Here is a 14,600-nt window from a genome sequence, read left to right on the forward strand (position 1 = left end):
ATAGCTCTCTAAATAACAATTGTCGTTTTCTGGGGGTATTTAAGCCCTTAACATTCAAAGTTAGCCATTTAACATCAATCATTACAACTTATTAAATGAGTTACCTTTCCGCACCCTCCCCCAACAACCAAATTCTGCTATTTCTCCCCTTTTGCTTATCCCAGACAACCCCACTTGTTCCCTCTTCACCCCCTCCCTCTCATATTTTGTAAATCTCCCCTCCCACCCCAACTCTTCCCTCCTGATTTGTGGCGCCCCATGGCTTACCCTTGGGCACCAAATAGAGGTGGAGTGACCCACTGATCGCTTACCAAATACCCCAACAACCACTTTCAACATCTCTGAACCAAACTGTTACCATATATAGAACCAAGGACTTGTCCCAACATAATATCTGCAGCAGTCTTCTGCAGCCGGCTGGATCCCTTTATTCCAAGTTGCCCCCTTGATCTCGACAGTCAGGGAACTTTCGAGGCGGACTGTTGGCGTTGTAGCCTTCTTGGGCCTTTACCAACTCTTCTCCATTTGGGTGGCGCATTAAACGTGGCACCTCTTTTGTTCACACCAGCCTCCTCCAGATCTAGTCGAAGTTCTGCTTCAGGGCAGACTTCTCTGGCCTCCTCCAGTGTTTGTATTTGATGCATTTTTCCTTCTTTGTAAAATACAAGGGCAAAGGGATATCTCCATCTATACTGAATATTTAAGTCTCTGAGCCGGCGTGTAAATGGCTTTAGTTCACCTCTCCGCCGTAGTGTTGCTGCTGCAAGGTCCTGGTAAATCTCAATCTTGTAAGAGTCCCATTTAAAGTCTTGGGCTTGTCGCGCCGCTTTCAGTATTTGTTCCTTCAACTTAAAGCTGGTAAAACATGCTATAATGTCTTTTGGGATATTGTTTTTCCCCGGGCCCAGTGCTCTGTGAGCTCTTTCAATCTGGATCGCCTCCACTTCAACATTTATATTATTTGTTGCCAGTAGTGCACTAACCAATTCCTGCACCACTCTTTCGCTGTTTTGGTATGTGGGGGTTTCTGGCAGGCCACGGAATCTTAAATTGTTGCGGCGACCTCTGTTTTCAAGGTCTTCTACTTTCAGATTCATCTGCTGGTGTTCTTTTTGTAGGTTTGTGATCTGCTGTTCCAGCGATCCTATTGTCTCATTATGAGCTTCTACTTGTAGCTCTGTTTCCTCCAAACGGGACCCTAGCTCGCATATCTCGCTTCTTAGATCTGTTCCGAGTGTCGCCACCTCCGACCTAAGCACCTTGATATCCGCGCTAATATTCTGCAGCCAATTCTGGAGCGCCAGTGGGAGTTCCTCCTCATCCCGACTCGAGTTCGAGTGCTCCGTCGAATCGCCTACCGAGGCCGCGTGGACGGCCTCTGGCGCCGCTAGTGATTTCCGGGCCTCCGCCATTTTGTCTCGGGGCGCCTCCGCACCACCCAAATAAGCAAAGCGGGAGAGATCTGTCTCCGGAGTTGTTTGGTTTGTCGGTTTCGTCGCTCCTGCCACTCAGGAAGCCATCCACGTGCGCTATTTCTTACAGCTGGGCATCAGCTTGGACAGAAATGCTATTTTTCTTTACGGGGTATCGGGAGCTCTTTACTCATGCGACCATGCTGTGTGGTGACGTCACTTCCTCCCCCCGAGGCCTTGATTACATCAGTTTAGAAGTGACATTCACAAAAAAAGAGTCGTTTTTACCATTTTCCTAAACAGCATAAAATTATATAATATAATATATTATAAATTATATAATATAATATATTCTAAGTTTTAGCTGCTGGATAAGCAAAAAGGAAATGAAAATTTTCTTTGATCTTATAGCTTTAGGATCTGGAAAACATAGTAGGTTCAAAGATCGTAAAAAATGTTTGCAGAAGGCACATGAAAAATCAAGTAAATTAATCATATCGACAGGAGATATTTCTTGCTGAATCTTGAAAATCATGTACTATAGCACAATTAGAAAAGGTACAGAGAAGGGCGATGAAAATGATAAAGGGGATGGACGACTTCCCTATGAGGAAAGGCTAAAAAGGCTAGGGTTCTTCAGTTTGGAAAAGAGACGGCTGAGGGGAAATATGATAGACATCTATAAAATACTGAGTGGAGCGGAATTGATCGTTTATTCCTTCCAAAAACAGAAGAACTACAGGGCATGTAATGAAGCTACTAAGTAGTAAATTTAAAACAAATCATCAGAGATAATATTTCTTCACTCACCAGGATTCTTTTATAATAGATAATACCACTTATAAATTAGCTTCCACCTTGAAAATATTGAGGATAACACTTGACTTTGACGTAACAATGGATTCCCATGTGAATTTACTTATTACAAACTGTTTTTGGATCTTATTTAAATTGAGAAGGATCCGGAAATAACTACTTCAGGAAAAGTTAAGATTGGTTGTTCAGACCCTGCTGCTATCCAAATGGATTACTGTAATATTTATTTGGAATATTAAAATTATTTTATTGGTATATTAAGATCTTAAGATTATTTAGGATTTTAGTTTACAGATGTTTGTGGGTTTGTGGGCAAGTGATTATTGAGTGGATATGTCTTTTAGTTCGATTCCCACTGCAGCTCCTTGTGGAAGGAAAGGAAGGAAATGGGACTTGATACACCGCCTTTTTGAGGTTTTTGCAACTACATTCAAAGCAGTTTACATATTCAGGTACTTATTTTGTACCAGGGGCAATGGAGGGTTAAGTGACTTGCCCAGAGTCACAAGGAGCTGCAGTGGGAATCGAATTCAGTTCCCCAGGATCAAAGTCCACTGCACTAACCACTAGGCTACTCCAAATGGTGACAGAACCCATGGAGAAACACTGGATCTGGTGCTCACAAATGGGGAAAGTGTGTCTAATGTTTGAGTGGGTGCCCACCTGGGCAGTAGTGATCATCAAACACTGAAACACAAGAAACACTGTGGACTAGATATCTGCCCTAATTCTCTGCTGCAATCTGCACCTTCATGCTTTATAGCAGATCTCACCGCCTATCTTAATTACATGTTCCAGAACGGCATGTTCCCTTTGTAGAAATAAAATTCACCTTCTGCTCATGGAAGCATCCTCCTCACTCCTATTCGAAAGGACCCGAAAATCAAGGCTGATGTTGTCTCTAATTATTGTCCTGTGGTGTCAATTCCTTTACTAATCAAAACAATGGAAAGTATGGTTAACGCTCAACTAACAGATTATTTGAGTAAATTTTGCATCCTGCATAGCATACAATCGGGTTTTCGACCACAGTACAGCACCGAAACAGTGTTAGTTACCCTCCTGGCGAACTTCAAGCAATTAATATCTACAGGGAATAAGGTGTTATTGCTCCAATTTGATATGTCAAGTGCGTTTGACATGGTGGATCACACTTTTCTACTTCATCTATTGGATGTTTTTGGTATAGGTGGCAATGTGCTTAACTGGTTGAGGGGCTTTCTATCTACGATCGTACCAAGTTAAATCCAAATCTGCTGTTTCTGCACCATGGACCGCTTCTTGCAGAGTGCCCCAAGGCTAACCCCTTTCCCCAACACTTTTTAATATCATGTTAATTCCTCTTGCCACAGCCAATCTTGGCCTCAACCCATTCATCTATGCGGACGATGTGACCATCTACATCCCTTTCAAAACGTCTCTTGCTGAAATCACCAACAAAATAACTGCTAGCTTTGCCATAATGGAATCTTGGGCAGCAGCGTTTCGATTTAAACTCAACAAGGGCAAAACCCAGTGTCTAGTACTATCGTCCCAGCACAGCAAGGTTAACCCGACTTCACTTGTCATTGGGGATTCTACTCTTCCAGTCTCGTCAACCCTGAAAATCCTTGGTGTCTTGTTAGACACTCAATTGCAATTGGATAACCAGGTTAATCTCATCACTAAACGAATGTTCTACTCAATGTGGAGATTGCGGCGTATCCGGAAATTCCTCTCGAGAGACCTCTTCCGTACTCTTACTCATTGGTTAGTCCTCTCCCATATAGACTACTGCAGTGGTATTTATGCTGGTAGTCGAAAATCTCTCCTGACAAAATTGCAGACTGCCCAAAACACAGCCGCTAGACTTATTTTTGGCAAACCACGATTTGAAAATGCAGAACCTCTTCGTTTTAACCTACATTGGCTCCCCATTTCAGCTTGTCTCACTTTCAAAATCTCCACGTTAACTCACAAGATCATCTATGGGGAGGCCCCTGCCTACCATGGAAGACTTGATTGATCTGCCATCCAGAAATGCTTCCTTGACCGCTCGATCTTACCTCAACTTACGCTTTCCAAGCTATAAATCTGTTTGATATAAATTGCTCCTTTCCTCATCCTTCACCTATGTCAGTCCTAAGTTTTGGAACAGTCTACCAAAGTCCTTAAAGGAGATATACGATCATTACATTTTCAAAAAATCCTTAAAAACATTCTTGTTTGAGAAGGCATATTCCCACTACATCACTCAGCCCACACCTTCTTCCTCTTCACTGAACCTGTTTCAAACAGTTATTTCCCTTCTTCATATGTAACTTTTGTAATTTTGTAAGCCGCATTGTGCCCGCTTTTGTGGGAAAATACGGGGTATAAACGTACTAAAATAAATAAACAAACTGTTTGGTTGATAATAACAGCTAAAGTGGAGGGCAGCCACTCAAAACTCAAAGTCCTGGATTTCAAACATGCTGACTTTAGCAAAATGAGGGAATACCTGAAGAAAGAGTTGACAGGCTGGGAGGACATACAAGAAGTGGAAAGGCAGTGGTCCAGGCTGAAAGGAGCTGTAAATATGAATACTAATTTTTATGTAAGGAAAGTAAATAAAAGCAAGAGGAAAAGGAAATTGATATGATTCTCCAAGCAAGTGGCTGAGAAAATAAAAGCTAAAGAGTTGGGGTTCATGAAATACAGAAAAACTCAAGAAGAGGAACACAGAGGAATACAGAGTGAAACTAAAAGAAGCCAAGAGAGAGATACATCTGGCAAAAGGAAGAACTAATGGCTAGAAACGTAAGGAGGGGCAACAAGAATGTTTTCAGGTATATTATTGAAAGAAGGAAGAATACAAATGGAATTGTGAGACAAAGATGCCATAAACCGTTATGTGGAGAATGATGAGGAAAAAGCAAACGTGCTAAACAAATACGTCTGTTCTGCGTTCATGGAAGAAAACCCTGGAGAAGGACAATGGTTGACTGTCAAAGAATGGAGTGGATATAGCACCGTTCGCGAAAGAAAGTGTTTATGAATAACTTGAAAATTTGAAGGAGGACAAAGCCATGGGACTGAATGGGATCCATCCCAGGATATTGAGAGAGCTCAGAGAGGCTCTGGCAGGTCCTCTTAAACATTTGCTTAATAAATCCTTGGAGACGGGAGAGGTTCTGTGGGATTGGAGAAGAGCCCTTTACAGATGGAATACATGTGCACCTTTTCATGCCACCATTTTTGTGTGTTTCCATAAATGTGAGTGGCCTTTATAGATAGAATACATGTGCACATTTAAATGCCTCCATTTCTGGGCATCCACTATACCAGCTAACCCTAATCTGTCACATCTGCACATGGTACTACCCAGTCAGCCCTCTTACCTACCTATATCTATAGCATATCATAAGTACATAAGTATTGCCATACTGGGACAGACCAAAGGTCCATCAAGCCCAGCATCCTGTTTCAAACAGTGGCCAATCTACCTGACAAGATCCCAAAAAAGTACAAAACATTTCATACTGCTTATCCCAGAAATAGTGGATTTTCCCCAAGTCCAATTTAATAATGGTCTATGGACTTTTCCTTTAGGAAGCCGTCCAAACCTTTTTTAAACTCCGCTAAGCTAATCACCTTTACCACATTCTCTGGCAATGAATTCCAGAGTTTAATTACACATTTGAGTGAAGAAAGATTTTCTCCGATTCGTTTTAAATTTACATTATAGCTTCATCGCATGCTCCATAGTCCTATTAGTTTTGGAAGCGTAAACAGATGCTTCACATCTACCCATTCAACTGCACTCATTATTTTATAGACCTCTATCATATCGCCTCTCAGCCACCTTTTCTCCAAGCTGAAGAGCCCTAGCCGCTTTAGCCTTTCCTCATAGGGAAGTTGTCCCAGTCCCTTTATCATATCCCACATCCCTAACTTACCTGTTCCCCTGCACTACAAAAATAATGCTTCCTATCCAGCCTAGGAGTACACATTGCTCTATCCTCCTCAACCTACCTATACTTCATCACATGCAATATTCCTTAACTCATCTGTCTACATAACATTCTCAATACTTTCTAAGCCACTTACTCCCACACCACACATGAAGTGCCTGGAAGAATTCAACAACCAAAAATAAAAGGTTACTATCCACTCTTGAGTGGTTATCTTGAAAGAATATAATATATAAATCAGATTGCATTCAGCAATACTCACTGTTAAGAAGAGCTGTGGAACCTGGAGTGATGGCACTAACTCTGTTACTGTAACCTTGGGGTAGTTGGTCAATCACCTTCTTGTGTCCTGCTTCCAGCAGAAGAATACGCATATTTGAAAAGTGGGGATCATATCCTGAAAAAAAGTAAAAGCTATATTTTATCACAAGACTAAGCCAGTCAGGGCTAGGGGGGTGTGGTCACGAGAGCAACCGCAAGGCTTAAAATATAGACAGTGGGTAGTGAAAAGGTCAAAAGGAAAACTTTATTTCTGAACAAAGAGAAAATAAACAGGCTTGTTTCTTCACAGATTCTGCACCCTTAATAAAGTCTCTCAAATACAGTCCTTGTACTCTGTTCCACACTTCACTATATACTGTTTTCCTTCCTGAATCAGGTCCAGGTAGCTTGTCCCAGATACAGCTCTCACAGGTTAAACAGTCACTTCTCAGAGTCTGTTTATTTAGGTTCCAAGTAATTTATTCTACCTTACTGGAACCTCTTCTTCACTAAAACTTAGGGTAACAACGTCCACTGAAGGCCACTCCATTTTCCCCGACCTTTCCCGGGTGCTACAGCCAACAGGATATGCTGGAAGGATCCTTACCCTCGGGACCTTCCCTTCTAGAGACTTCTTGCCTCGGGGTCTCTCCCTGGGAAGCCTCTTGCTTCAGGACCTCCCTGAATTGTTCTGGCTTAGGCAATTTTACTTCCTCCTTACTCAAGTCCCACCCCTCTCCTCCTTACCTAAGCCCAACTCCTCTGACATGGCAGGTTTAGCGCCACCTGCTGTAAGGATGAACTATAACCTCAGTAAGGGAGCGTTTCCATGTCTGCCACTATGTCACTCACTCCCGAACTGGGGATTAGGGGAGGAGGCAGATAGATGAACATTAAGACAGTCTGAATTAAGTGAAGATTAAATCAGGAGAACTGAAGGGAAATAGGAGAACAAGTAGATTGGTGGGGGGAGGGAGAATTAGGACAAAGAGGGAAAAGATTACAATAAGGTCAGGGCTACAAAGCTGATAGAAGTATAACGGATTTAGTATGAAGAGAAAAAGTCAAGACAGGCATGTTCATAGACAGTAAAAAATAAAATGATTATGGTAAAAAGTTTTGGGGTGGGATTTATTAACCACCTTTATGAAGAGATTCACCCAAGGCTGTATACAGCAGGTACAGTTTAACATAAAACTTATAATTTTGTTAACAGCATAACAATAGTAAAATAACCAAGAATAAACATAAATACAATAAATGAGGTAAATTTGAAAAATGTAGATTGAAACCTAAAAACAGACCTACTGTGAAACAGTATAAAAAATATACACATTTAACAGCACTGGAATTCTGGAATTCAAATACCAGAGATATAATACAATGTTAGCATAATACTAATGATACACCTAATAAGCAGCATTAGAACATTCAACTAACATAGATATGATACTAAAGGTTTTCTGCAATACGGCTTACCATATAGCTAAGAGACCAAGAGCAGATATATGATGGGAACAAGATGCGTAGTACAGAATCAGTTGGGATAATTTGATGGTTAACTAAAATCAAGGCAAGTGTTGTATAGTTAAGAAAGAGATAAGAAACTGATCTAAGTTACAGTGTGTGTAGAAAGCTAGTCCAGGTGCAGAATGAGTGTACAGTCAGTCACCCTATTAAAGGTTTGGGAGAAGAGCTAGGCTTTCACCTGCTTGCTGAAGTAGAGGTTGTCTCAAGTTATACGTAGCCCCTCTGGGAGTAAATTCTAGAGCATGGGGTGTACTCCTGAAAAGGCTCGCTGGCGGGTATCACATCGTACAATTTCTTTTGACAGAGGTACAAATAGTGATGATCCTTGAGAGGACCTTAGAGGTCTTGAAGGTATGTAAAGGGCTAACTTATTCTTTAAGTATTCTGGCCCATTTTGTCTGAGGACCTTGAAAATCAAATAGTTTTACATTTGACTCTGTAAGGTACTGGTAGCCAGTGTAGCTTTCACAGGAAGGGTGTGATGTGGTCACGCCACTTGCAGCCTTCTATCAGTCATGCTGCAGCATTCTGAATTAGTTGGAGCTGATACAAACTCTATTTGGTTTGGCCAGTGTACAGGGCATTACAGTAGTTTAGTCATGATGTAATCATAGCATGGGACCACTGTGGTCTTTTCAATATATGGAGAGAGATTTTGTAGCTGCTGTAGCTGAAGGAAAAATTAGTTCTTACCTGATAATTTTCTTTCCATTAGTCCCATCAGATCAATCCAGAGACTTGTGGGTTACATCCCTCCACCAGCAGATAGAAAACGTCAGAGACAGCTATATGTGGTCATGTGCAGCCAGCTTCTCCTATTGTCGATACCAAAGCAGTGAACTCCAAGAACCAACTAAGCTGCATACTCTCCTGCCTCTGAGCTCCAAATTTAGTACTTGTAAATCCTATAGGTTAGATTGTTTGATTTAAAAAAAATAACACCAAACGTAGGAATGCTTAATGAGAAAAAAACTGCGCCAACACACGAAAAAAACCGAAGAAAACACAACATACTGAAACAGATAAGGGTGGGCCTCTGGATTGATCTGATGCTAATGGAAAGAAAATTATAAGGTAAGAACTAATTTTTCCTTCCATAGTGTCCCCAGATCAATCCAGAGATTATGGGATGTACCAAAGCAATCCTCAAATGGGATGGGAAACATCCACTCCAGAGGCAATCACCGACGCCCTGAAAGCTGCGTCCTGACAGGCCGCTACATCCAATCTGTAATGTCTCATGAAAGTGTGTACCGAGGCCCTTGTGGCAGCTCTGCAAATGTCCTCCAAAGACACCAAATGAGCCTCAGCATGTGATGCCGCTTGCCCCCCGGTTGAGTACGCCCAAAGCTGCAGGGGAGGGCATTTGTCCCCCAGCAATATAGCCAACGTAATCGCCTCCCGTAACCTGCACGCCACTGTGGCTTTTTGTTTTTTTTTTACATTTGTACCCCGCACTTTCCCACTCATGGCAGGCTCAATGCAGCTTACATGGGGCAATGGAGAGTTAAGTGACTTGCCCAGAGTCACAAGGAGCTGCCTGTGCCTAAAGTGGGAATTGAACTCAGTTCCTCAGTTCCCCAGGACCAAAGTCCACCACCCTAACCACTAGGTCACGTCTCCTTTAGAAGCCATTTCTCCTTTTCTCCTACCTGCATGAAGAACAAAAAGATGATCTGATCAACAGAATTCATTAGTGACCTCCAAATAATGGATTACAACGGGCCAAACATCCAGATACAGCAGGGTCCGGAAATCAGCAGGATAGTCCTCCCGGTGAAATGCCGGCAACAACAGTGCCTAGTTCAGAAAGAAACGAGACACCACCTTGGGCAAAAAGGATAGTACTGTCCGAATGCAAACTCCCACTTCTGTAAAGAAGAGAAAGGGATCCCTGCACAATAAGACCTGTAGCTGAAGTTAACAGCCACCAGGAAAACTGTCTCCATGGACAAGAGACCCAAAGGTTCAAATGGCAGGCGCTACATCACCTGCAACACTAGGTTCAGATTCTAAGATGGTAACACCAGCAAGCATGGTGGCCATAGGTGATTCACCCCACAAAGGAATCGGAGAATGTCTGGGTGAGCAGCCAAAGACCCCTGAAGACGGCCCCAAAAGCAGGGCAGAGCTGCTACCTGAGCCTTGAATGTACTGAGGGAGAATGACTTTTGCAAGCCTTCCTGCAAAGATGCTAGAATCACAGATACCAAAGCCGCTACCGTACGGATTCCGGCCGAAGAACACCACGCTTCAAAGGTGCACCAGACTCTAGCATACGCTGTGGCAGTAGACCCTTTCCTGATCTGCAGAATGGTCACAATAACCAAATTGGAATACCCCTTCTTTCTTAAACGTGCCTTTTGAAGGGACAGGTCATAAGACCAAAGTGGAAGGGATCCTCCATCCGAATTGGTCCCTGGAACAAAAGTCCTCCCTGAGCGGGAAGACACAGTGGCCGGTCCACCAGCAGTCTGATCAGATCCACATACCAAGCGCGCCTCAGCCAATCTGGCGCTACTAATATCACCATGTCAGGATGCCTCGCGATCCAACCTACCACTCAACCCACCATGAACAAGCAGTGCATTGATCCCTTCAGATCTGTACTGTCTTCCCCTGCTGATGAAGCAGCTTTCACGTTGACCCTGCTGGCTATGAGATCCATCACCAGGACCCTCCCCCCTCAAAGGGCTGTGATCTGCTCGAACGCCAAGTGCGAGAGCTCCCACTCGCCCGGATCCAATGCATTGCAACTGAGAAAGTCCATCTGAACATTCGTTGATCTCGCAATATTCGCCGCTGAAAGCAGAGTGAGATGCCTCTCTGCCCATAGGCAGAGCAGTTCCACCTCTCTCGCCAGAGAGTCACTCTTCTTTTCCCCCTGTGTTTACATATGTTACTACTGGTGCACTATCTGACAGCACAAGCACGAGGCACCTCTGCAGGATGCCCAGAAACTCCCGGAGAGCCAGACGGATCGCTCTGAGCTCCAAACAGTTGCTTGACCAAGATGTCTCCACTGGGGACCACGTTCCCTGGGTCACCTGTCCCCGACAATGAGTTCCCCAACCGGTGAGGCAAGCATCTGTTGTCATGACCACCCAGTCTGGCATTGCCAAGAGAAAACCCCTCTGGATAAGATTTGGCATCAACCACCGCATTGCCAACCTGGCCCGTAACGACCACGGCACGTGTGCTTGATAATCTCTTTACAGGGGAGACCTCCACTTGACCAGGTACAACTGAAGGGGCCTCATGTGACTCCTGGCCCACAACACCACATCCAATGTGGCCGCCTTGGACCCCAATACCTGCATATAATCCCATGTCTGTGACACTGGCTTCTGAAGAATACTCTCCACCTGTGTGTGGAAACGCAGGCTGCTTGCTTCCGGCAGGGACACAGTCCCTGTCCAGGTGTTGAAAATCACCCCCAGGTACTCCACAGACTGTGGTGGCACAAGGTGACACTTTGGCACATTGATCATCCAGTCCAGAGACTGTAGATCGATCAGACTCTCCTCATAGGATGGAGCCCAAATGAGCCAATCATCCAGATAGGGGTGTACCTGAACCCCTTCCCGTCGAAGTGCCGCTTCTACCACCATGACCTTTGAAAAGGTCCTTGGTGCCATAGCAAGCCCGAAGAGCTGGCCTGAAACTGCAGGTGTTGTCCGAGCACCGCAAACTGAGCAAAACGCTGATGAGGGGGCCAAATGGGAATGTGCAGATAGGCCTCTTTAGGTCGAGTGCGGTCAAGAACTGCCCCAGATGTTCCATTGTGATGACCCAAGGTCTCCATATGGAAATGTCAGACCCACAGGGTCTTGAGATCTAGAACCGGATGGAAGGACCCGCCCTTTTTGAGTACCATGAGGTAAACTGAGTAACGACCGCTGACCCTCTCTCCCTAGGGTACTTGACAAACCGATTCGAGGTGCAACAACTCCTCTAACGTGTCCTGCAGCGCCGCTATTTTTACCGTTGCTTTGCAGGGAGATTCTAGAAAGAAATCTGCCAAAGGCAACAATCGGTAGGGGATGGACCAGGACTCCATCATTACTGACCTCTTGCAGTGGGATGAGACCTGGCTGAGGAGAGTACCGGCCGGCAATCACCATGAAAGGGCTGTGACTTCTGCTGAAAGCAAGGCCTCTGAAAATATCCCGTGCACCCAGGGCGGTAACGCCGCACTTCCCAAAATCAAGAATGGGACAGGCCAGATCAAGCCCCGTCTTTGACCTATCTTCTGGCAAGCACTGCCCCTTGGGATCAGCCAGGGCTTTAACTATCTTTTCTACCTCTTCCCGAAGAGATGCTTCCCCTTGAAGGGTAACCTCGCCAGCCTCGATTTGGAGGCCACATCCACTGCCCAATGCCTCAATGAAATCCACTGACAGGCCATGACAATCAAGGACAGCTGCTTCGCTGAGGCCCGCAAAAGATCATATAGCAGATCCGCCAAATAGGCCATTCCCGACTCAAGGGCCGAGAGACACCTAACAAAGTCCTCTGTCAAAGGAGTCCTTCTGTACCAAAGAGAGAAATGCCCTGGCCGCATAGGATCCGCACACAGACGCCTGCAAACTCAATGCTGCTACCTCAAGCTTACGATCCTGAGGGTCCTTAAGGGCCATGCCACCTTCTACTGGTAAGGTGGTCCTTTTGATCACCACTGTGATCGAGTCCACGGTAGGGAACTTCAGAGACTCCAAATCCGATGCTGGAAGTGCATATAGGCATGCCATTACCCTTGCCATCCTCAGGCTTGCATCCTGAGCATCCCATTGCACTGAGATGAGGACTTTCATCGCTTCGTGAACATGGAAGGATTTCATGGGACTCTTAGTCCCGGACATAATAGAGGGGGCGGGCTATACCCCAACCATGTGGCCAGGGAAATATCTAAGATCTCCAGCACTTTGAAAATTAGGGTAGGGAGTTCCTCTTTCCGGGACAGCCATGCCGTCATGGGGTCATCACCCTCCTCAGTGGGTAATTCCCCTTCCTCACCAAGGTCTGTGTCCCCAATGGGGGACCCAAAAGAAGGAATGACATCTTCAGGGTCTGACTGAAGGGAGGCATCATCAAAAACAAAAGGCTCCACCCATGGCCATTGGCCATGAGCAGTCCTTGAGGAGAATTAGGTCACGAGGGGGAGTGGGGGCCAAATTGGGCCCTGATCTCCCGAACCATTTTAATAAAAGGGCCTAGTGCATAAGCACAACAAACTCCAGGGAAAAGGCTTCATCACTCTCCAATACCTGTCCCACAGCCTGGGACTGCTCGGACTCCAGCACCCCGTCAGCTCTATCAAGTTGCGTCTGCCACGTGCGACGCTGAAGTCAGAGGAGCTGGAAAAACGGTGCACACAGCAGGGCGCTTCACTACCGTGCCAGACGTTCCCAACAAAACCAACACGGACTCTTTTCAGTGCTGCCGGACAAACCCAGACCGCCCAAAACTGCCAGTGCAACATCTGACAAGCTTTGATGCACGCATGCTTCACAGCCTCTGGCCGCTGCTCTCTGGTTACCACACCAGGAGCAGTGCTTTGCAGCCTCCAACAACGACATCGCAGCACTAAAACACATCCAAGAAATTGCCCCCTGGAACAGAGCGCCCACGAACAGTAAGCACTCCTACGTCCAGCTTCCCTGCTTAAAAAAAAAAAAACTGCCTAACAGTGCTTACCTCAGCTGCCGAAAGCTCCGGCTTTAGGTTTGTTTTTTTACGGGGGGGGGGGGGGGGGCAGAAGAGAGAAGCTGAGGCTAAGATGCAGGCAATCATGGGGCCGTTGGGGGAAGGGGGAGAGGGACCTGGCACCACCAGGTATGCATCCCCAATAGCATCCAATGCCAGAACCTTAACTCCTATCCAGGCTCAACTGAAACATGTGGGCGGGCAAGGAGCCAGATCAATCCAAAGCTGTGTTTATGACCCTCCACTTGCTGGAGAATACTGAGAAGATGGCTGCGCATGACCACCTATAGCTATCTCTGAAGTCCTCTCTCTATCTCCATCTCCTGGTGGAACAACATAACCCACATGTCTCTGGATTGACCTGGGGACGCTATGGAAAGAGACAGTTTGAAGACTGTTTGAATTTATGGGATCAGAGTGAGTGATGAATCTAGCAGTATCCCAAGATTCCTGACCTGTGATTTTAAGGGGAGCTCATACTTCTCAAAAGGTACTTTGAAGGCAGGTATTGGCCTACTCTTCTTTGGTACCCAAAAGAATCTCTGCTTCATTTGGTTCTATTAGATTGTAAGCTCTTTGAGCAGGGACTGTCTCTCTTTGTTAAATTGTACAGCGCTGCGTAACTCTAGTAGCGCTCTAGAAATGTTAAGTAGTAGTAATTCAGGCAAAGTTTGTTGTTGTTTGCCCATTTCAGGGTTGCACTTAGGCAGGGGGTAGATCGCGTTCAATGGGTGCAAGTAGCTGCACATCAGCATTGATTTTGACTTTTGTGTCCATTGACCGAAGCAGCTCAGCCAGAGGCTTCAGGTAGGTATAAAATAAATGGGAGACAGTATGGATCCCTGTGGCACCCCACAGTCCAGTGCCCAAGGTAATGATGTGCTATTGCCGAACAGAACTGATTGCTGTCTATCTGACAGATAGGATTTCCCCAAGTCCATTT

General features: G+C 45.2%; 1 protein-coding gene across 1 annotated transcript in view; it reads right to left on the bottom strand.

Annotated features, from left to right (window-relative positions):
• The window catches only part of COQ6 (coenzyme Q6, monooxygenase), a 179,608-nt gene that overhangs the window by 152,795 nt on the left and 12,213 nt on the right, over positions 1–14,600 (bottom strand). Inside the window, exon 2 of the mRNA XM_030214499.1 lies at positions 6,423–6,557. Coding sequence (XP_030070359.1) covers positions 6,423–6,557 — 135 coding nt within the window. The remainder of the gene's footprint in view (positions 1–6,422; positions 6,558–14,600) is intronic.

The sequence above is a fragment of the Microcaecilia unicolor genome, chromosome 9, assembly GCF_901765095.1.
Source record: "Microcaecilia unicolor chromosome 9, aMicUni1.1, whole genome shotgun sequence".
Lineage (NCBI taxonomy): Eukaryota > Metazoa > Chordata > Amphibia > Gymnophiona > Siphonopidae > Microcaecilia > Microcaecilia unicolor.